Below are 23,082 nucleotides of genomic sequence, written 5' to 3'. Positions count from 1 at the left end.
CTGAGCCCTGCCTAGGCTCACTAGGCATTACTATTACAAGGTAGGCAAGCTCTACCTTCCTGATGTGTTTATTGAGAATTAGCATATCCCTGCTCTATATTTGATTTTTTTATGATATTACAGTCCTCACTACTTTTTAGCTTTATAAGCATATAGATACCAATTGTATACGAAGAGATACGTTAAAATAATATCATTTAGGTTGAAAAGTCAAGCATGAGGAAATGCCAGATTTATAGTTGCCTCTGCAATCTCAATTCTGCCTTCTTAGGCATCCATCCTGTGAACTGAATGAGGCAAAAAGAAAAGGAGTACTTGTGGCACCTTAGAGACTAACAAATTTATTAGAGCATAAGCTTTTGTGAGCTACAGCTCACTTCATTGGATGCATTTGGTGGAAAAAACAGAGGAGAGATTGATATACACACACAGAGAACATGAAACAATGGATTTATCATTTTCATTTACGGATTGCAGACTGCAACGCTTCAGATTTTTATAGTAATGTGTGTATGTATATGTGTATATATATATATATATATATATAAAACCACCACCAACAAATTACTCAGGCTTCTGTGTTTTACCAATATAGAAGAAAAAGTCAATTTCCTTTGACGTCAGTTGGCTTTGGATTAGGCTCTAAATTCATTGTTCCTAATATTTAACATAATTATTTGTAATTCATTTGTACTGTATTTGTGAAAAAACATTAATATATAAATAAATGTATAATTTGAAGCTAAATCTTTAATAGCTTGCCATGATAAATGACTAATTTCCCTATCTATTCTCACAGTACTGGCTGGATCCTGCAAGGACCCTTGCAGACCATAAGGAATTGATAAACAGTATGTATTTTATTTGAACCTCATAAACAGTTCTTGAAGATGGAGACAGAGGACACCATTTGTGCAGAGTAGTGGGCCTTGATTTTTGAGGCATGACAGAATCATAGTTTCCTGAGCTGTATCAATATTGCAGTTAATAGCCATATCAAAATTACATACATCGACTGAGTGTAATTTCTTTCTCTCACTTAAGGATGTTTCTGTGATTAACCTTTGCTTAAAACAATGGAAGTACTGGTATATGGTATAGTTCTTAATTGTATAATTTAGAATTGTACTGGCTTTGGTTTCTCTGACTTGCTAAGTGAAGTGAATGACTTCTTTTCCCTTCTACAATTGGAAAAATATTGCTTCAGGTCCATATTCAAAAATTTGCCTAGTTTTTTTATGAATTATTTATTGGTGTCAGCCTTTAGATATCAGAGACAAATATCCCATAATTTAAAATATTATTTAATAAGGTTAATAATATTACTTTACTTTAATAGAAAATCAGAAACATTTTGTAAAAATATTAATAATTAATATAGTAAAATTCCAAATAATACAAACAGATTTTTAAAAGTGCTCGGCACCAAGCATCTCCCACAGAGTTATAGATGGTGTCTGCTTTTGGAAATCTGGCATTGTATGTGAAGGATTTCAAATGACAAATACATTCATATTTTAAAAGAAAATATTTGATGAGCAGCAATTTTGTTTATCTACCACAATCTGCATTCAGGATTTGCTTGCAACAGATAATACCATCATAACTACCTAGCACAGAATTCCCTTCAGAGTTTTAAATTGTCATCTCTGAGACAGGAAAGTCTTGTAGCTGCTGAAGGGAAAATACAGACATCTGAACTCTTGGCAGGAAAAGCTGCTTTTCGGTTTGTTTTGTAAAAAAAAAAAAAAAAAAAAAAAAGATAAATATACTTACATTTCACGGGCTCTGTGAAGTCAGTGGGACTAAACACGGTAGTAAACTCAATTCCTGGTGGCTGGTATTTGCAGGATTGAGCATGACTGCAGTTTACTACCATGTGTATCTTTAATATCACACATAGTCTACTGAAGTCACTTGGATCAATGGGACATTGGTTGAAGTTGGTGGAAGTATGCATTGGAATAAATATGATCATAACAGGAATTGTAGGATTGAGTTACTGGATTTTATTGGAGAGCTAAAACTTTTTAAAAAGTAAATTACAAAATTCAAAATATTTTACTAGGTAAATAAGGCATAATTATACTTTCAGTTATTAATTATCATGGGGAATGTTTCACATTGGACACAGTGCTGTATTCACAAACAAATAGAAGAAACAATAACCAAAGAAAACAAAAACATCCTGTTCCAACAAAGTTTTTATGCTCTGTAAAGAGAAAAGAGACTCCATGAGGAGTCCATTAGGAATATCACTCTGTGATGATATGGAAGGGCGGTGGGCTGTGTAAACCCCTTGGATAGATAGGCAGTTCAGTAGCTCTTCTATAATCAAAGATTTTTTTTTTATAAGTATGCACTACAAAAGTTAATTGTTCTCTCTTTCTCTTAGCTGGGCCACCATATACTCTATATTTTGGTGTTAAGTTCTATGCAGAAGATCCATGCAAACTTAAGGAAGAAATAACCAGGTATAGTATTGCATATTGTTTATATATTTGATATGCATATGATGTGCTGATCTGAAATCATAATTAATAAAATTAAGATTGTAATCATATATATACAGGTGCACGCTGCTGCGGGCTTTTTTGTTTGTTTTTGCTTACATACCTGTGTCTGTAAGAAAACTGAGAGGAAGCTTGCATTGTTCAGTACAAACCTCTGTTTGGAAGATCGGATTGAACCTGTGCTATAGGATACATGGGCAGGTGTCAGGGTTTTGTATGGATTGTTGGGAATTTTTCCTTTTTAAGCAATGTATTGTCACATTTGGATTTATACATGTCCTGTGATGGATATACTTCTAGAGAGAGGTTTTAGATTACTCCTCCCAGTTTGTGTATCCAAATACGGCTGTACGGAGTACCTGCTTTCCTTTTAATTGGCCATGGTTTAAATTCCAGAACTATTTTTAAAGAAGTGTTTCTCCTGGTCTCTTGAAAAATATGCAAAACATGTGGAAAAGCAAAATAACGTGTATGATTCATTTAAATAACAGTTCGCCCCTTAAGAGTACACTATAGGAGTACATTTGCATAAACATACACACAAGCTTATCTGTTGTGTTTTATGTATAAAAGATCTCTGACAGTTCATTTCAGATTCACAAAGAAATCTGATATTCAAGTGACATATTTAGACGGATGTAGTGTGCTGACTGGCAGTAATAAATATGTGGAAATGTTCCTCTCTTGCTGTCCACATTTATGCTCAAGTGAAACATGACATGTCAAACTTTATTACAATACACACAAATTTTCATTTCCTAACCCAAGGTGGTTAATGGTGGAAAAATAAGCAAAACTATTTTTCCTGTACTACTATAAGAATGTTTTTATCATATTGGCATTAGTTTTTCCTCATAGTGACAAAACCTCCCAGTTTGACAAGTTTTATATTGAACTAGGAAAAACTAATACTACTATGATTCTGTACAGTGAAAAAGCACACATTAGTTGCAGTGTAATGCCCCATCTGCCCCGAAAGTTTGATATAGTTTTCCTGTACTTTTCCAGAACCACTTTCAACCCTGCTCACAGGGGAAAAAAGATGGCCCTGGGAGGAGAACTCCGGCAACAGAACCTGCTGTGATTACTACTCTGGAGGCAGGTTGGATTCATATCTGTGAAATGACAATTTAAGAGCTAAATTTAAAAAAAATGCATAAAGTTTGCTTATAACAAGGTCAGTTAATGATTTGCACTGCTTATTAGGTGCATACATCTTTGCAAAAAGCATTTTGGCATGCAGGGTGCATTTCTTTAGTCTGTGTTTGTGTGTGCAATATGTTTGCTCACACAAAATTTGTGCTTTTTAAAACTAGGTGGGGAGGGGGCATAGGAAAGTACTACGCTTATAATTGCAATCTTCAATAATACATAGCTAAGAATCTGCATGATCAAATGTCATCAAACTATTTGAGCCTTTATCTCTTTGGGCTCTTACCTTAAACCCTGTAGGAAATAGACACATTTTCAGAAGGAATGCTTATGCTAGAATCACCGCCTTCTACATAGAATACATTAAAGCAATTTTCTTTTCTTTATTGTGATAATTTTCAAACTTAGGTATGTGATTCCAGTGTTTTGACACTGTTATCTATATTTATTCATGGTATATGGTCACTGACTTTTCTTTTTTTTATGTACAGTGGTATGGAGCCTACTGTTATCTGATGTTAATACTTCTGTCACATTATGTGATTTCTATTTTTGAATAGTAAAAACCTATCAAATTTGTAATCTCTTTACACCAGAAATTGATGTGTTCTGTAGGCAAAAAAGATGCTGACTGGTTATCAATATTTCCTGGGTGTGTTTGCTCAAGCAATGTTTAGACTCCATTATCTATGCACTTTGGCAGAGCAAATGGCGAACATTTGAGGTACAAGTTTGGCCTAGAGGCCTGATCCTAAAAGGAGCTAAGTACTGCCATCGTTCTCTGACTTCAGTAGGAGTGAGGAGTATCATCACCTCACAGGAGGCAGAATTGATGCTTCTGACTGCAAATTGTGGGGGTTTTGTTTTGTTTTTTTTAAAAGCTATTTCTTCCTCAAATCCACAGTGAAAATACACAAATAAGGACATTTAAGATAAGGCCCCCAGTTTTGCATTTTGTGCTCAAATCAGCATTTTTGTGCCTGAAATGTCGGTTTAGATGTATATACACTGATTTGACAGCCTTTGATTTGAATGTTTATGCCCATTTTGTATGTTTATTATCTAAATAATTATTCAAAATGTATTTTTTCATCCATATTAGCTTTACATCTTAGCAAAAGAATTGGTATTTATTGCCCACCTACTTTAGAGTATTTAATTCTAAGTTCCCTTTTATAAGGAATTTGATTTCTAGTTTTAATTAACTTTTCTCTGATGATTTGTACCATATATTGTCAGATCTATTCCCACAGTTTATCACCTTTGTAAATACTGTCCCTGCATTAAATGGTATCATATGCTGCTGGCAATAACGTGCAGTGTTAAATTATATGTATTTTGTTCTGAATATAGAGCCAAGTAGTTAAAATTTGAAAATGAACGATGGAGGCAAATCAGTGGATCCAACATGTACCTAAAAATGGGGGATAATTAGAATTTTTTAAAAAGCAGGTTAAGTTGTTTTTGTTTTACTTTAGATTATGCTAACTGTGAGGATAGATATGTATGAAGAAAATGTGAGGTGGTTAAAATGACACTTTTCAGAACTCAGGGGAAACCCTGCTCTAGGGAAATACCAAAGAACTGGCAGATAATATCCATATCCAGGCGAGCTGTAGACAATGGTTGTGCAGCAGGCTACACATAGTAAGGCCATACTCAGTCTTGTGCAACTGCTGGAAATGCTGAGGGGAGGAGAGATATATTGGAAGTGAACTTCATTTTCAGTCAGTCAGCCAACAGATGTTGTAAACTCCCCAAGACCTTTAAATTTCTTCTCTGTCATAATAATTCATCCAAATAAGAATCTGCCTGCTAGTTAAAATGCTAAGGAGCAATAATGAGCGTGCACACTGTGTTTCCTGATACCATTGCAGTATGCCTTCTCATATAAGGCATTTGGCCCTGGGAGGAAGAGAGGCTTAGATAACTGTGCATTTTTCCTCTCCAATAAGAAATAGGGTGCAAATGGCACAGCTGTATATCCTGGAATGCCCAGGGGGTCTGTGGGAACCATCAGCAAAAGAAGCTCATTTGGGCTGGAAGGATCCCAGATTAAATAGCACTGAAAGGTCCTTGAACACTGGCAATTTTTATTTGTGTTTAACACAGTAATGCAAAGATTATTTGCCATATAATCTGCAGTCTGGATTGCCCAAAGACAAAAATATTTCAATAATTTACTATGAACATATAGAAAGTACTAAATATTTGCAAGAATAATAATGATAATGCAATAATAAATACAAAATAACTGCATTATACATTATTATTAATTTTTTTGGCTCTGTAAAATAAATGAGTTCCTAAAGGGAAGTTCAGTATGTAAGTATGACCAATTTGTGCCTGTATAACAAAAAGATCTTTTAAAAACTGCTTTTGTAAGAAATCACTGATATTCTTTCCGTATGATGTGATACGGTATGACGTATATCCATTTGGCATAAACAGCATTTAAAAATATTTCCTTTAAATGTACTAGAGTATCTGAAAAACTGAACTAGATAACTTGTTTTCTTACCTACTATTGCTCTGATCCTGTCTTTAGTTCATAGTGTTTCATTAGGAAGTCAGTGTTCATGTGCTAAAGAGGGGATATCAAATACTCTCATTTAATTTATTCCAGCCTGTGTGAACAGTTTACCATACATGTGTTTGATGTGTGCGGTTGTGATTAAAGAAGTTGTATGCAATACATTTTGTGAATATGGGGCAATATCAGAGTTTAAAGGGACACAGTCAGCTTAAAATGTTGTCAGTTAAAAATATTCTTAAAAGTCGCTTCTGTTACTCCTGACTCCTCTTGCTAAGTTTGGGCTCAGTTGTGGCTTTACCATGAGCCCTGAGTAAGGGGAAGTGCATTTTGCTGCCTCGGGGCAGATTTGGAAGCAGATTGAATGTCACAATCTACCCTTCTGGTTTCCTCCTGCTCTGAGGGGGAAGTACTCTGTACTTACAGTTATGTAGCCCAACTGGCTGGTGCGTTGGGAGGCAGAGCCATGGCTCCACCTCTTCCTGCCCACCTGCAAGTAGAGGAATGGAATATAGTGGCCCTGTGGTGTCTATTTTTCCTCCCACACTTGCTGGCTGTGGTACATAGAGCCCTATCAATGCCTTTTGGGATGGTCTCTTGAGGGGCCTCAGCTTCTCCTGACTGACCCTTCTTTGTTTGCTTTCAGTCAGGTAAGTTCTTGGATCCTCACCTTCAATTAAGCCTGTCAGACCTTCACTTTTTGGGCTTGCCGTCTTTTTCAGTCTCCTGGCTGTTTTCTTGGAGGTAGCCTAGTGCAAAACTGTCACCACCTTGCTATTCCAGGCCTTAGTGCCTCCCTTTCCTTCTCTACACTTCTCCCTTTACAGCAGGCTCTGTTTTCTTTATTGGTTGCAGCTGTGGATGCCTGCCTCCAGGACTGGCAACTGCTTGGGGTTGTGATCAAGCTGCTCGCTTGTAAATGGGAGAGACTTTCCTCCCCCCTCTGTCTGTGTTCAATATGGGGTTTGTAGACCCTGTTACAAGCCCACACAAACGAGTGAGTGAGTGCCTTGTGTCCTGTGTCTCCCTTGCTCTGCTCTACTAGCTAGGTCAAAATTTGTTCCGTGTGTGGGTTAACAATCATATTTTCCTGTTTGATTTTAAACAATGTTTTCTCTCTCCTGCTGCCTGAAAATCCCACACAAACTAGGGGAACCGCCTCTTTCTAGGGAAATTAACTATCAACAGTGTGCTGTCAAGTGCACAAAGTAAACAAATGGGAAAACTAGAGAATTTTTTCCTCCTCCAGTCTTTCAATGATAATAATCATGATGTTACTTTAACATTAATAGTAAAAAAAAATGTTGCAGAGGATGCAAACATGATTTTTGAGTTGACCATGTCACTTTAAGATGAGCTACAGACCTTCCTCCCTCCCCCAAATAAACCTGAAGGCAGTAAAATGTTACTAAGTACACCAGAATCCTTAATATTGAACTAACAACTTCATTTTCTCTCTCTGTTTTAGGTATCAATTTTTTTTGCAGGTGAAGCAAGATGTTTTGCAAGGTCGCATGCCCTGTCCCATCAACATTGCAGCTCAGCTGGGAGCATATGCAATTCAGTGTGAGTTCTTCTGACCAACTGATAACTTTTGTTTGTTAATGTCATAAAAATAAAGGGAAGGGTAACCACCTTTCTATATACAGTGCTATAAAGTCCCCCCTGGCCAGAGGCAAAATCCTTTAATCTGTAAAGGGTTAAGAAGGTAACCTCGCTGGCACCTGACCCAAAATGACCAATGAGGGGACAAGATACTTTCAAATCTGGGGGCGTGGGAAAGGCTTTTGTTTGTCTGTCTGTGATGCTTTTGCCGGGAACAGAACAGGAATGCAAGCCTTACAACTCCTGTTAAGTTAGTAAGTAATCTAGCTAGAAAATGCATTAGATTTTCTTTTGTTTAATGGTTTGTAAAATAAGCTGCGCTGGAGGGAATGTATATTCCTGTTTTTGTGTCTTTTTGTAACTTAAGGTTTTGCCTAGAGGGATTCTCTGTTTTGAATCTGATTACCCTGTAAGGTATTTACCATCCTGATTTTACAGAGGTGATTCTTTTATCTTTTCTTTAATTAAAATTCTTCTTTTAAGAACCTGATTGATTTTTCATTGTTCTGAAGATCCAAGGGTTTGGGTCTGTGTTCACCTGTACCAATTGGAGAGGATTATTATCAAGCCTTCCCCAGGAAAGGGGGTGTAGGGCTTGGGGGATATTTTTGGGGAAGATGTCTCCAAGTGGTCTCTTTCCCTGTTCTTTGTTTAAAAAGCTTGTTGGTGGCAGCATACTGTTCAAGGACAAGGCAAAGTTTGTACCTTGGGGAAGTTTTTAACCTAAGCTGGTAAGAATAAGTTTAGGGGGTCTTTCATGCAGGTCGCCACATCTGTACACTAGAGTTCAGAGTGGGGAAGGAACCTTGACAGTTAATGTTATGATTTATTCCAAATATTGCAGCAAATGGAGACTTTAATCTAAGTCTTTGTATGTTAGTTTAAAAGAATTAAATTACAGAGACTAACAGGAGAATTATAAATAGGTGACACTTCAGTACAGATTATGTAGAACCAATTACATGCATTTTAAATGAAGATACTATGGTCTCTCTTCTGAAATACCTGACGGTTATTGATGGTTGAGTTACCGAGACTGTCCACAGAGAGAACTTTTTATTAGTGCTTGATGACATTACAAGTCAGGGTATGTCTGCAGCCCAATATTATTTATATCATATTTTCTATTTCATCAAACTATGTGTAGATCTGAAGTGCCAGCAGGAGCCTCCAGACAAATCTGTTGATCATCCAAAATGATACAGTCCTGCAAAAACCACTTTATGTCAATACTAATACTTGAAGATAATGAAGGGGAGGGATGTGTTTTGACTTGAAGCGTGAAGTTTTAATTCAACATTTCACTTGTTGGCATGCACTTGAGAAGCAGATTTCATGAGTGCTAGTATATCCCAGGGATTTGGTAGAGCAAACATGAACTACTTCACATTAATGGAAAGTAAGTAAGAAGTAAGATTTTGCTCATCTTTGGGCTAAAATCAGATATCCAAATGCAAAATTTGGCAGTCAGGGATATCGTGGTTTTATATTTTTTTGGGAACTCTGTATAGAAAACTCATAATTTACAGTTTTCATCTGTGGCAGATACTAAGTGAAGATTATCCAGTTTATCATTAATCCAAGTATGATTCAGTAGCAGCTACCCAATGCAAGCTGAAAATATTCTTCCTTTAATTTCTGTTTTAGAACAACATGTTTGAGAGATCACAACAGAATGAAATAACTTATTGAATGTGAAAGGAGATTAGAGACTTTCATGGCATATGACATGCCTCTCAGGAAAGTTAAAACATGTCACATTCTGAGGTTTTTTTCACTGACATTTCCCCAACTATGGAAGGTGATATGACCCAACCCAGAAGGTTGTTTGTAATAGGCCTTTCACTTCAGTGACCGTTGTGCCTTGACTGTGAAATATTGCCATATATTGGTCAGATATAGTGTTTTGCAGTGACTGCATCATCTTCAAACAGATTATGAGAAATAGGAACAAGAATAAATGCTCTATTTCCTGATCATAGGCATAGTGGCTAAACTGTAGGGAATCTGCAGCTCCAGTCAAAGATTGTTTATAGAGTACTAATCTCATTGGCCAATACTTCTTTCTTTTAAATGCCACAAGGAAATAGCTAGAAAAGTTCATTTTGGATAGGAGAGCTAGAACAGGTACATAGTAGTTACAAAGGGCTAAATTCAGTCCTGGCAGAAACAGGCGTATCTTCATAAGACTTCATAAGAAGTTATGCCTTCTTACATCAGGGCTGAATCTGATAAAAAATATGCAAATAGAGACCCTCACATAATGCATATGTTTGTGTGAAACATTGAATTTATAAGCCAGAAGCACTAGCATGGGAATCGCATCTACAGGCTTGGCAACAACATAGAGTGCAGTGTACACTACACATTCTGCAGGCCTTACAGCACACAGAGATACACCTACTCTATTGTGCAGTCTGATTTTTTCTATTAAAGTGCACAATGAAGCCCAAAGTCGTCATTCCTGCTGTTGATTCTGTTTCAGGCATGAGGGTCACTGTTTTATTGTTGGGCTTTTTGTGGGGTGGGTGTTGGGGTTGGAGCGGTGGGGAGGGGAATTCCTGTATCTCTGCTGATCAGATCAGTCTCTTGTTTTGGAGGCAAGACTAATATGTAAACAAAAAAACAAACCCATAACAAAAATGAGCTGATGTTTTATGGGATTTTTTTCATTATGATTTATGGCACTGACCTCATGGTGTGTGAAGAGGCATAGCAATGTCCATGGCTTCAGTGGGATTTGGATGGGAACCTCCAATAAGGTTGGGCTTCTGGGGAGACCCTTGCCTCCTTGAGGGCCTAATGGTACTGCCTTTACTCATGTTAAGAAGCACTTACACAAATTGTCCCATTAACTTCAGTGGGGTTACTCATTTAAATGTTACTCAATGTAAATTAGAATTGTAGAATTGGGCCCTGATTGAGATATACATTTAATATACAGCTGTTTGCAAGGGTATCAGATATGATTGTGGCTCATCAGACAAATAGTTTGTCACTTTATATCATGTCACTTTTGCTTATATGCAAATTCCAGAGCACTCCAAAAACAATTATATTAAAATGCATAATCATTTATTAAATTTTAAAATAAAGTCCCCATATTTCTCTTAAATATGATTTAATCATTATTTTGATTTTTAAAGTGAATTTAGTGTTCAGGAAATGTACTGAAATTAACTGGAGACTAAAGTCTTTTGTTTACCTATAGGTCCTTCAGCTTTCTTCTCAAAGGACTACCTTTAAGCTTGACAGGATAGTTACATCTCCATTCTCATTCAGTCCTTGACTTCTCTGCTAGGACTCCCAACAAGGATAGCAGTCAATGCCCATTTGAATGTTCGTTTTCATTATATGGGCACCAACCTTCTAAGAACTGGACTCAGCACATCAATTCATTTCACATGCACCACAAAGTAGCATATTGTTGCAATTATTACTGACCTCAACTCAATTAGCTCCAGTTCTGCAGAGGTGACAAACTTCATACCATATTTCCTAGCCCTTGAACCTTCCATTCCTCTAAAAAACATGTTACTAATGAAATTTCTCTTCCAGTCTTGCATGGATTGGTCTACAATGCTTTGTTAATAAACTAAAATAAAGGGAAAACATTGCCATGCATTTTTCCTCTCCAATAAGAAAAAATAGTTTTCTTTTACCTATTGAGTGGTGAGCTCATAGAGTTACTTGGAAAAAGGTGCAGTGGCACATGCAGATTGGTTAGACAGTAAATCTTTTGGGTAATGGGAAAATGTGTGAAACTTGTGACAATTTTTTTTCTTGTGCACCATAGCTGAGCTGGGAGACTATGACCCATATAAGCACACTGCAGGTTATGTGTCAGAATACCGATTTGTTCCAGACCAGAAGGAAGAACTGGAAGATGCAATAGAACGGATACACAAAACTCTGATGTAAGAATTCAGTTTTGTTATAATGCATGGGAAATCATGTGCTACAGGTGCTAAGTAGAAGGGAAGAAGGAACTGATGTATTGTCACATAGCTTTGTCATGCCAGAATGAAGGTCTGCAGAATGTGCTAGTGACATGAAACATCCTTTTATGCTCATCAGAAATCTAAAATAGAGATAATACAGAGAGAGTGGCTATATTAATAACTGATTAGAAATATAACTAGAACAGATATGGTACTTTAGGTACCTTTTAGTTAAAAAAAATTCTAAAAATACATATAAATGTCCAGATTATCCACTCTGAATTTTGCAATGGAGGGGGATGAAAGTAGTATCTTATTGTTAAGGCACTGGACTGGGAGCCAAGAAATTTGGATTTAGTTTTCATCTTTACCATAGACTTTTTGTGTAATTTTGGGCTAGTCACTTAATCTCTCTGTGCTTCAGTTCCCCATCGTCTCTCGATATGTGTACATACAGCACTTAATACAATGGGCCCCCGTTTCCTTGCCAAATCGTTAGATGCTGTAATGGAATCATGCATATAGCAATCTTCATGGAACATGGAGGAAGGCTGCAGTAGGGAAGAGTTTGGAGAAGGCACAGGAAGTTAGTCTGTGTACACATGAGTTGAATGCTAAATAGTTCTCTTAATAAAGAGCCTTTTTATATTTATAAGCATGCTGTCCTCTCATGTTGTTACCTAATACACAGAACATGAAACAATGCTTATCTACCCAGTAAGAACTGATCAGGAAGGTTCTTTTATGACTGTTGCACTATATCCCCTGCTTAATTTTGTTTGAGGTATTAAAGGGTTATCTGAAAAGACTAACATTCTTGTATGTAGGTTTAGATACCATGATGCTTTTGCTACATTAAAGTACATATTTTGCTAAATGCCAGGTAAGGCCTTGCAGCTAGTAGCTTCTGCAGATTGGCATTATCTATGTCTTGCTTAATGAGAGGAGGTGTTAACTTCCCTCAGATATATAGAGACATGGCCTCCTTGAACATTCATCCCTTGACATTGGGGTGCTTGCCAGTTAGCATCTTGACTTGAACCTTCCCCTTTTAGGGGAAAGTAGCTATTATTATTTATTTCTATCTATGTATGTAGCCCTCATCACCTTATTGTCTGAGTGCCTCATAATCACTAATATATCACTAGTATAGTCTTATTATAACTTCTCAATGCAGCAGGGAAGTACCATTATTCCCATTTTAAAGATGGGAAACCAAGGCACAGAGAAAGTGACTTGCCCAGTGTCACACAGGAAATCTGTGTCAGAACCAGGAATTGATTCCAAGTCTCCTGAGTCCCTGGTCAGTGCTTAACTGAAGGACATTATTTCCTCCCTGTGTATTGCAGTAGTGCCTAGAATTCCCAATCATTTTGCTAGATCCATTGTGCTAGGCTGCGTGCAAAGTAAAAGACAGCCATTGCCTTTAGATAACTTTAGTCCTAAAAACAAAACACACAGAGGTGTGTGAAACAAATGGGGATAAATTAGTGGTGATGGAGGACAGTTGTGTTAATGAGAATGTTTTTACATATATTTTGTACAATGTGTAGGTTTAATAAACCAATCCATAGTTGTAATATTAGCTTGCACCTGCCTGGCCATTATTAGCTGGCATGGGTTTGTAGCATCAAGGTGAAGAGTGAGACTACAGGAGGGATCTGAAGGTGGATTAGAGGAGAGATCATGCTCGATCATATAGATTTTTTTAAAAAATTACAAGTTTTTGTGTGGAGATGGATGGGCAGGTCTAAGGAGGGAATCAAAGGTGGCAAAATGTTGGCTGTTTTTGTGGCTGTGGAATTCAGTGAGGGAGAAATAGAGCTGTTTGTTTAAGAAAGTGGTAGAAAAAAGAGTGAATTTGCAATGAACACAATCAGTATGGTTGTTGTGGGACTTCCACTAAAGACATTCAGCAGCACAGGAACAAGAGCAGAGGAAACGGATGTTGGAGGAAAGCCAGGGGTAAGAGTGGGAAAGGTTAGACGTTGTGATGGGAGAGAGGGCAAGGGAGTCAAGATTGGAAGAGAGAGTGGAATGGAAGGAATCAATGGAGGAGAGATAAGGGAGGGCTTAAGGGTGGAAAAGAAGTCATAGATGTAGATGTATTTGAAATCATGGACGGTCCTTCAGTTTTCTCTTACTGCCGCATGGTTGGGGTTGGAATCCTCTCTCCTCCGCACTCGTAGTTCGCCTACAAGAGCACTTGTTGGGTGACTAGGCCCTGCATCCCAGGGTTCAAGGACTGAGTGTCATGCTCTCACTTAGTCTCAGTGAGCAATGAGCACTGCCACTGTTTGGACTGCTTGGGAAAGTGCATCTCGTTGCGTGCTGTGAGATCTGTTCACGGACCTATGAGGCTTGTCTCTTGTGACTCCAGAAGTTCCTCGGGGAGGAGGCTCTCCCACGATATGTGGAGTTCTATCTGCGACTGGTGGAACTGATGGTGCCTCTCCCTTCACCAGTGATGAGTGCCGCACCTACCACCTCTCGCCCTGATCCAACAGCACCTCCAGCGCAGGACAGTGCCAAGCGAGAGGGTCATAAGTGCTCGTATCGCCCTCTCAACAAGTCCCTGTCATGGACTGCAGCGAAGCACAGCATTTCCTTCCTGGGCTGCACCAGGTTGCACAAGAAGTCATGTGCAGATCCGATCATGCCACCTCCTAAGCTTACCCATGCAGAGGGTAAAGCCAAAAGGAAGAAAGAAGTATCGGCACCACTAGCAACTGCACCGGCTGTACCAAGGGACAGCCCTCTGCAGCATGCACCCCTGGTATGACTGGAATCCCCACAGTCCTAACCGCACATGCCACCCCTTTTCAGTGGTCAGCGGGATGTACCTTGAACACCCAGACAAGTCGAACTGCTGCTCCCAATGGTGCACTTAGACCTGCCATATCCATTCTTGCCGCTGCTCTTGACACTACAGTTTCCCGTTGGACACACCGGTTATCCTGGGCTAGAGATCATACCTGGTGATTGCGGGACCACCCACACTGACGGCTCTGCCTCTACCTGAGATTTCTTCGGACTGCAACAGATAGCAGAGGAACCGCCATTCTCCCCAACGTCCAGGCGCAGCTCAGACTCCCTGGCATGACTTCTGCACCAGGCAGCGTGCTTTGACACCGCCACCTTGATCTTTGGGGACTGTAGTACCCCAGGACTAGACACCATTGGCACACTGGCTACCCTGGAACCCATACAACCCTCTGTATCTGCAATCACAAGCCTCACATCCTTCCTGGAACATCCTGGAACCATTCAGCTTGGACCTAGAGGCAGACATAGAACGGGAGCCGATCCCAATGGTTCCGCCAGGACTGCCAGCTGCCACCTCCTCTCCCACTGATGCATTGATTCCCCCAGTTCTCTTGCCTCCTGATGATCATGGGTAATACCAGGAGCTGCTGCAGAGGGTAGCCCTGGGCTTGCATACCTTTGGAGGAAGTTCTGGATCAACATCACCAGCTGGTGGACATCCTCTAGACCAGGGGACCATCTCACATCGCACTGCCCATAAATGACACTATCCTTCAACCTGCACGAGCAGTCTGGCACATACCAGCTTCCTGTGCCCCTGCGCCTAAGAGGGTGGAATGCAGCTATTTTATCCCATCCAAGGGGGATTACATTCTTTTTTCCCACCCCGCTTTGCTGGTGGTACATGTGGCAACTGAATGGAAGGCAGCACTCCCATACCTCCACCCCTGGATGGTTCAGCAAACTGCCTTGACCTCCTGGCCACAATGGTTACTCCTCTGCAGCCTGCAGTTCTGCATATTCAAGATCAGCTTGCCAAGTATGACTTTAGTAACTATGACAAGCTAGTAGAGTTCCTGGAGGATTTGCCACAGGACAAGCAACAGCCATTCTAGACTCTAGAGGAGGAAGGCCACCTGACGGCCAAGGGTAGCCTCCAAGCTGCTGTGCATGCAGCAGATGCATCCTCCCGCTCTCTTGCCACGGGCATTGTCGTACGATGAGCCTCCTGGCGGCAATCCTACAGCTTCCCCAGGGAGGTCCAGACCACGATCGAGGACCTCCCCTTCGATGAGGACAAGTTGTTCTTGGTGAAGACGGATGAGTCCCCCCACTCCCTGAAAGACTTAAGAGTGACATTCTAGTCTCTCAGGATTTACACCCCAGTGCTTTGTTGAAAGCAACACAGGCCATCTTTCTGACCAGGCTCCTCGCACCCTACCAGCATGCTTACACCCAGTATCAGGAGCCTGCACGACGGCCCCACAAGATCACAGCATCCGTGACCATCACCTACTGCCACCTCCTCAGCTGTACTATGGCATCAAACAAAGGCCCAGTTTTGACATGCATGTCGAGAGCTCCCCACATTGCTATCTCTGGTCCCCTCTACCACCTTTGAGGTCATCTTGCCCTATTTGCCCACAACTGGGTTGAGGTCACCATGGACTGTTGGGTCCTAGAGATTCTATAACATTGTTACTCTATCAAGTTCCTTACCTTCCACTCCCACCGCCCCTTCCCCCCAGCACCTCCTGGGAGTCTCTCTTTTTTCACAGCCTCCTACATGAGGCAGACAACCTCCTGAGGAAGGGTGCGATCGAACTAGTGGCTGGCCCCTTCGTTGGCAAGGGCTTCTACTTCTTGTACTTTTTTCATCTCAAAAAAGGGAGGTCTCTGCCCTGTACTCAGTCTCTGACTACTCAACACTGTCATCAAGAAGACCAAGTTCTGTATGATGATGTTTCCATCAAATATCCCCTCCCTTCCCCTGGGGTGTGGTTCACGCCCCTCAACATGAAAGATGCTTATTTCCACATTGACATCCATCTGGCCCATTGCAAGTTTCTTCATTTCTGCGTGGGCGACAAACACCACCCTTTGAGTTCTTCCTTTTAGCTTCTTGACGGCCCCGAGGGTTTATACCAAGGTCTCTGTGGTCATTTTAGCCCAACTGCGACAATAGGAGTACCCTATGTTCTCTTACTTAGACAACTGGCTACCAGTGGTGTGAACCCTCACCAAAATGTTGTCGTCCATCTGCGCCCTTCACTTACTCCATGCCACTCTTGGCATCTGTATCAACGAGGAGAAATCCGTGCTTGTTCCAACGCAGACAATTCATTTAATTGGATTCCGTGGATTCATGACAGCTTGGGCCTTCCTCCCAGCGGACCATTTTGCTACCCTGACAGCCCTCATGGTAGCCCTACGCTGCACTCCACACCCCATATTGCAGCATTGTCTCTGCCTCCTTGGCCACATGGTGGCCTGTATCCATGTAATGCTGCCTGCCTGCCTACACCTGCGCTGTCTACAACTGTGGCTCCTATAAGTCTGCAGACTCACCTGGATGTCACCCTGATTGTCCCACATCTGGTCTGGACCTCCCTACTGTGGTGGACCAATCCTGCCAAGGTGTTGCTAGTCACCCCCTTCACCACATCTGCCCCCACAGCCACCATCACCACACCTCTAGCCGGTTGGGGTGCCCACCTTGATGGACATGCTGTGCAAGGGACATGGATGCAGCGCATCAACATCCTAGAGCTTTGAGCGGTCCACTTATCCTACTGTGCATTCCTGCCCCTCATCTGAGCCCAACACATTCAGTTCCTCTGACAATACCACTGCAGTGTCGTACATAAACTGGCAAGGGGGCACCAAGTCCCAGTCACTGTCAAATTTCCTTTTTTTGACAGGGTTCCTGGCCTAGTGATTAGGATAGTTGATTTTAGGAAGGCTTTTGACACCGTCCTATGGCATTCTCATAAGCAAACTAGCCTAGACTAGTGGTCTAGATGAAATTACTATAAAGTGATTACTATAATTAGTTGAAAGACTGTACTCAATGAGTAGTTATCACTGTCAAAACGGGTTTATTGTCAAACTGAGAAGGTGGGTTAGTGGAGCCCCAGGGGTCAGTCCTGGCTCAGGGACTGTTTAATATTTTCATAAATGACTTGTACAATAGAGTGGAGAGCATGCTTATAAAACTTCTGAATGACACCGTGCTGGGAGAGGTTGCAAACACTTTGGAGGACAGGATTAGCATTCAAAATGATCTTGACAAATTCCAGAACTGGTCTAAATTCAACAAGATGAAATTCAATAAAGATAAGTGCAATGTATTCATGTGAGAAGGAAAAACTAAATGCATAATTACAAAATGGGGGATAACTTGCTAAGTGATAGGCTCTACAGCTGAAAAGATCTGGGTTTATAATGGATCACTAATTGAATGAGTCTTATATCATTCTGGGGTGGATTAACAGGAGTTTTGTATGTAGGACATGGGAGGTAATTGTCCCAATTATCTGGAGTATTGTTTCCAGTTCTGGGTGCTACACTTTAGGAAAGATGTGGAAAAACTGGAGAAAGTCCAGAGTAGAGCAAGAAAAATGATAAAAGATTTGGAGAACCTGACCTATGAGGAAATATTTTAAATATTGGGCATGTTTAGTCTGGAGAAAAGAAGACTGAGTGGGGACCTGATAACAGTCTTCAAATATGTTAAGGGCTGTTATAAAGTGGACTGTGATCAATTGTTCTCCATGTCCATTGCAGGTAAGACAAGTAATAATGGGCTTAATCTGCGGCAAGGGAGATTTAGGTTAGATATTAGGAAAAAACTTTCTAACTATTGGGGCAGTTAAGCTCTGGAACAGACTTCCAAGGGAGGCTATGGAATCCCCATCGTTGCAAGTTCTCAAGAGCAGGTTATACAAAAACCTTATCGGAGATTTACTTGATCCTACCTCAGTACAGGGAGCTGGGCTTGATGGCTTCTGGAAATTCCTTCCAGCCCTACATTTCTACGATTCTAAGTAACATTGTGAAGTTTGGAAAATGGTGTATACTGAGAGAAGGTTTAAAACTTTGAGTTGAATTATAGAGCTACACTGGATCCCTTCATTTTAACTTGGAAGATATGATGAAATATTGAAGGTTTGAGAATGTTTTCAGTGAAAAGTTTCTACATCTAGCTCTCCCCTCACCCTGTTTCCTGTATGCTGGGAAAGACTCTGTTTGTGTTCTGTACTAGCCACAGTTTACATCTTCACAGAGCAGTGCCTTTCCTCTTTAGAGATTTTTCCAAATATATGGTTACTGAATGGACAGTTGAGGCATTTGACAGGTTGAGAGGCAGTTTGGAATTGTGGTAGAAGCATGTTATTTAGCATGATGTTTTTGCAAACAAAATCAGAAATGAAATATTTACATGAAATAAGCTGTAGCTCACGAAAGCTTATGCTCAAATAAATTTGTCTCTAAGGTGCCACAAGTACTTCTTTTTCTTTTTATAGTTAGCAGTGTTGACATTTAAATTGTCATTGATTGATAGATTTTAGAGTTAACTCATTGAGATGAGTGGCAATTCACACCTTTTTGTGCTGTTTCAGATTGTCTGCAGACTCTGAAGAAAACAGTGCTTCAGTGAACATTTTGTTTCACAATTATGAGGGCTAGAAATATAATTTTTTTTTAAATGAAAAATCAAAGTCTGGAGCAAAATTTTGCAGTATGGGGTGTATAAGAAGTGATTCCTGTGGCAGATTCCATAACCACAGAATTGGGAAATACATATGACCCTGCTGCATATTAGTAAATACAGCAGTGAACCAAAAATCCACCAAGAAAGAAATCTTGCCCTTTCAAGGTTTCTCTGTAGTGGGCTTTGGATCCTCCTCTTACCCATGAACTCTTGTAAATGGGAGCTAAGCTTAGCCTCAACTTGCTTCAGCTCCTAAATTTTGATAAGGAGGTAGAAGTCTACAATCATTATCTCTACTGCTCCATCCACACAGAGGCGCAACCTCTATCTACAGTACAGATGGAGCCATTTATATATCCATGGGCGGTTTCTGTATTCATGCTGGAGGCTGGCATTTCACTACCATTTTTGCCTCTACATTGCACACATCTCTTCCCTGTCACACATAAAGCAAACACAGGGAGTGCCAGCCTGGGAAGACACCAGCTAATTAGATCTCCACTCTTCTTAACCAAAAGAAAGGAATGGGGAGATAAGAAAAAGAGAGACAGCATGTATTACAGGATTTTTGAAATCTTATTACAAGATCTTGGGCCCCATATCACATCTTGGATATGGATGATATTAAACACAGGAGTGAAACATTTCACCAAGGCAACATTTGCAGGCTAAAGCATAAGATGTGAAGTGTCTTTGGAATACACATTGATGAATCCTTTTGAACTGATGCTGGTATATTCATAAGTTAGTCTCAATAACGTTTATATGAATGCTACTGAGTAATTAACGGAAGTATGGTAAATCCCAGTTGGGAATGAGATTTCAGAAGTATTACTTCAGCCTTACAACGGAGAGCCTTATTCAGTATGTTGCATCTATGATAGTTATTAAGGGAAGAGTAAAATTAAACACTGAGGATGTGTACATTGTTAAAGGCTTTGGATTTACTCATATTTTTATGCAAAGTAATAAATACCTCCTCAATGGTGTTAAATTCATACCTAGGTTTCTGTTTTTCTCCATTATTTCTCTACAGTATATAACTAGTGAAAGTTGCTGGTTGCTGCAATGATACTTACATGGAGAAGGAGATTCGGTTTCCTGCAGATAATTTGTGATACTATCCTGCAGTAGACTCCAAACTGAGTTTTTGCAGTAGAAGGTTAAGGTTTCCAGAGGGCCTGCCTTTCTTTAGGCAAATCTTTATTGAGAAGGGAATATCTTATCTGAACTCATGAAATTCTTGATGCCTTCGTCACGATATCTGCCAGCTTTAGCACTGCTATAGGAAAATCACCCCTTAAATAGTCTCTCTTTCTCTTGCTGATTTATAGTAGTGATGCAGTTATTTAAAATAAGACCTTTTTGCTTTTTAGGCCTGAAGATGAATGCTGTGAAGTATTTTTGGGACAGCAGCAGGAGTATTTTTGGGAGTTAGCAGCAGGTAGACAAAAGTTTTGCCACTGTAGTTAACATCAATTTAATATTTAATATATAAGGTAACAGCATGTAGCTGACACAGTGAACGCTGAACCCATTTTATCTGGAGCAAGTAGGAGCACAGTGCCATGCAGTGAACGAAGGTCTAAGTCAATATCACGGAAGCATTGCTTACCTATTCAACAAGCTATGTTAATACGATTTATTTTAACAACTGTTGTAGCATTGAATTGAGAGGCAGCGTTCTTATTCATTATGCTGTTTACAGGGGTCAGGTTCCTGCTGAGGCAGAGCTGAATTACTTAGGAGTGGCCAAATCACTGGAAATGTATGGAGTAGATCTCCATCCTGTCTATGTAAGTACTGCTTTACTTGAAGCTAAATATTTTAAATTTGATGGCATGACAAAAAGTCTTCTAAACTTAAATGGAAAACTGGGGATGGGGCAGAAGTCACTAGGGATTGAGTAAGTTTTGATAATTCTGCAGCAAAATTTGGATTCAGGTAAAAATTCCACTACATTTTCCTTAGCAAAAGCAGAGCCCAGCATAAAGGAATTTCCTGAAGAAACAAAGGAATCTTTCTGATGCTAGAAATGTAGCTGAGCCCTATAACCCACAGGGAACACAGGTTAGCGTGTTGTGAAAACATACGACTGATTTCTATCCATGATTGCAGCTGGATGCCAATAGAACGTTACTGAGTCACTCCCAGCAATCATTTTAACTCTTGCCCAATACTGATGGATCCAAGAAAATTATGGTGAAAATACATTGTTTATGAGATTCTCAGTAGGGATTCAGTGTAAACCCTACAAAGGTTTCAGAAAGTTTTATTTCTCTTTGGTGCCCTGCCCAAAATATCAGGGGGTTTTAAACCTCAAAAGACTCAAATTCTTCATGGCCTACAAATGCTTTGAAACTGAAACACTAAGTAACAGCCTTGGTAGAGCCAGGAGGCTATATAGTATTAATAAAGGATGTTTTCCTCCTTGTTCCAGTCAGAGTCTCACCACAAATATCTTGGCTTGGCTTAGAGACTATTTCTTGTCAGTTCTCATCTCTTCCCTTCAGGATTTCATCCTGTGTGATTTTGAATATTTACCATGAATTGTCGAGGCAGCTGCAATTTGCCATCAGAATTTTCATGTTATCCTGTACCAAGTTGATTGGCTATATAGACCCCAACAACTTAAGAAGTATTTCATATGAGGAAGGAACTGGGTCCCTCCTTATCATGGGCTTTGTCATCCATTGTGAGAAAAGTGCTCTGAATCCCTCATTGCAGTTGGTTTATTTAGGAACCCTCTCCAGCATCATGAGGGCAACAGTGTTTCAGTAAGGAGAAGGTGTCTCCAGTCATGTTACAGGAAAGCAGGTCAGACTAGCATTATACACCTTAATTCAAGAGTTATGGCATTTGTTGAGTGTCATGTCTTGATAGGGGATTTATTCTCTGGGTTTTGTACCTTTTATCCTCCCTCATGAGATCCTTTCTTTTCCAATGGAAAAATGGAGACCCTCATGCCCCAGATCTTCCTGAAAGTGCATGTTCATTTGTCCATGACATGGTGGGAAGTCCATGTTCATTTGTGAAAAACTTTGGCCTTTGTGGCTGGGCTGCGCACAGGGGTGGGCCAGGTAGAAGAAATCTAAGTCAGCAGATCAGTCTTTGGGAGATGAAGGAGCAGCAAATTAATTTCAGATTGGTGGAGCATTTTGCAGCAATACAATTTTAAGGTAGGAAATAATTTTTTAATGGGTGGGTTGGCATGGTGCTCGTTAAAAAATTAGTTGGACATTTGTCTGAAGGAGAGTACCAAGAAAGTGTGGGTTCAGAAGAACAGTCTGTAGAATATTTCAAGAGACCTCTCTTCTGTTGGAAGTCCCTTTCTTGTGCCTTGCACACTGGTAGCTCCTACCTCCTTACACATGGTGTGGTTAACTAGTAGTATTTAAAAATGGCTTTTATTTAATGTGGAACATGGATGCTGATTAGATCAGGGAGATGACTCGTTGTCATTTTCTGTGTCTTCTTTTGATTACAGTTTTTGACCCCTACATGGTTTCCCAATATGATCATTACATTTTTCAGTTCTGCAGGGACCAGAAGTTAGTTGAGCAGACTGATGGTTCATGTGTCTTGGTTGGTATGGTAGAATGAACCTATTCTAGCATTCAGAAATATATTTACATTATGAGTAAATACTGTATCTTATGCAGTGTGAAGTTTTGACTGTAATTACTTTCTTAAGATTTTTAAAGAAGAGAAATATGGCAATTTAGTTGATGAATTGTTTCTCTTACCTGATTCATGTAAGTAATCCTTACTTATGAGAGCAATCCCACTGAAGTTTATAGGATTACTCCCATGAGTAAAGTTACTCAAGGAAGAAAGAATTTTATAGGTTTGGGTGTT

The 23,082-nt window shown here is 39.9% G+C and overlaps 1 protein-coding gene across 5 annotated transcripts in view; it reads left to right on the top strand.

Moving 5' to 3' along the window:
* The window catches only part of EPB41L4A (erythrocyte membrane protein band 4.1 like 4A), a 222,784-nt gene that overhangs the window by 95,662 nt on the left and 104,040 nt on the right, over positions 1-23,082 (top strand). For 3 of the 5 annotated variants that reach the window (XM_043514706.1, XM_038402800.2, XM_038402801.2), the window contains 5 exons: positions 800-851; positions 2,396-2,474; positions 7,667-7,764; positions 11,600-11,720; positions 20,933-21,020. In XM_043514706.1, the coding sequence (XP_043370641.1) occupies positions 800-851; positions 2,396-2,474; positions 7,667-7,764; positions 11,600-11,720; positions 20,933-21,020 (438 nt within the window). Of the gene's footprint in view, positions 1-799; positions 852-2,395; positions 2,475-3,521; positions 3,612-6,752; positions 6,849-7,666; positions 7,765-11,599; positions 11,721-20,932; positions 21,021-23,082 lie in introns of those variants that run through there. The other 2 variants (XM_038402804.2, XM_038402805.2) reach the window with 2 other exon arrangements.

The sequence above is a fragment of the Dermochelys coriacea genome, chromosome 5 (assembly GCF_009764565.3).
Source record: "Dermochelys coriacea isolate rDerCor1 chromosome 5, rDerCor1.pri.v4, whole genome shotgun sequence".
In the NCBI taxonomy this organism is placed as follows: Eukaryota; Metazoa; Chordata; order Testudines; family Dermochelyidae; genus Dermochelys; species Dermochelys coriacea.
This window is presented reverse-complemented; position numbering and strand designations above follow the sequence as displayed.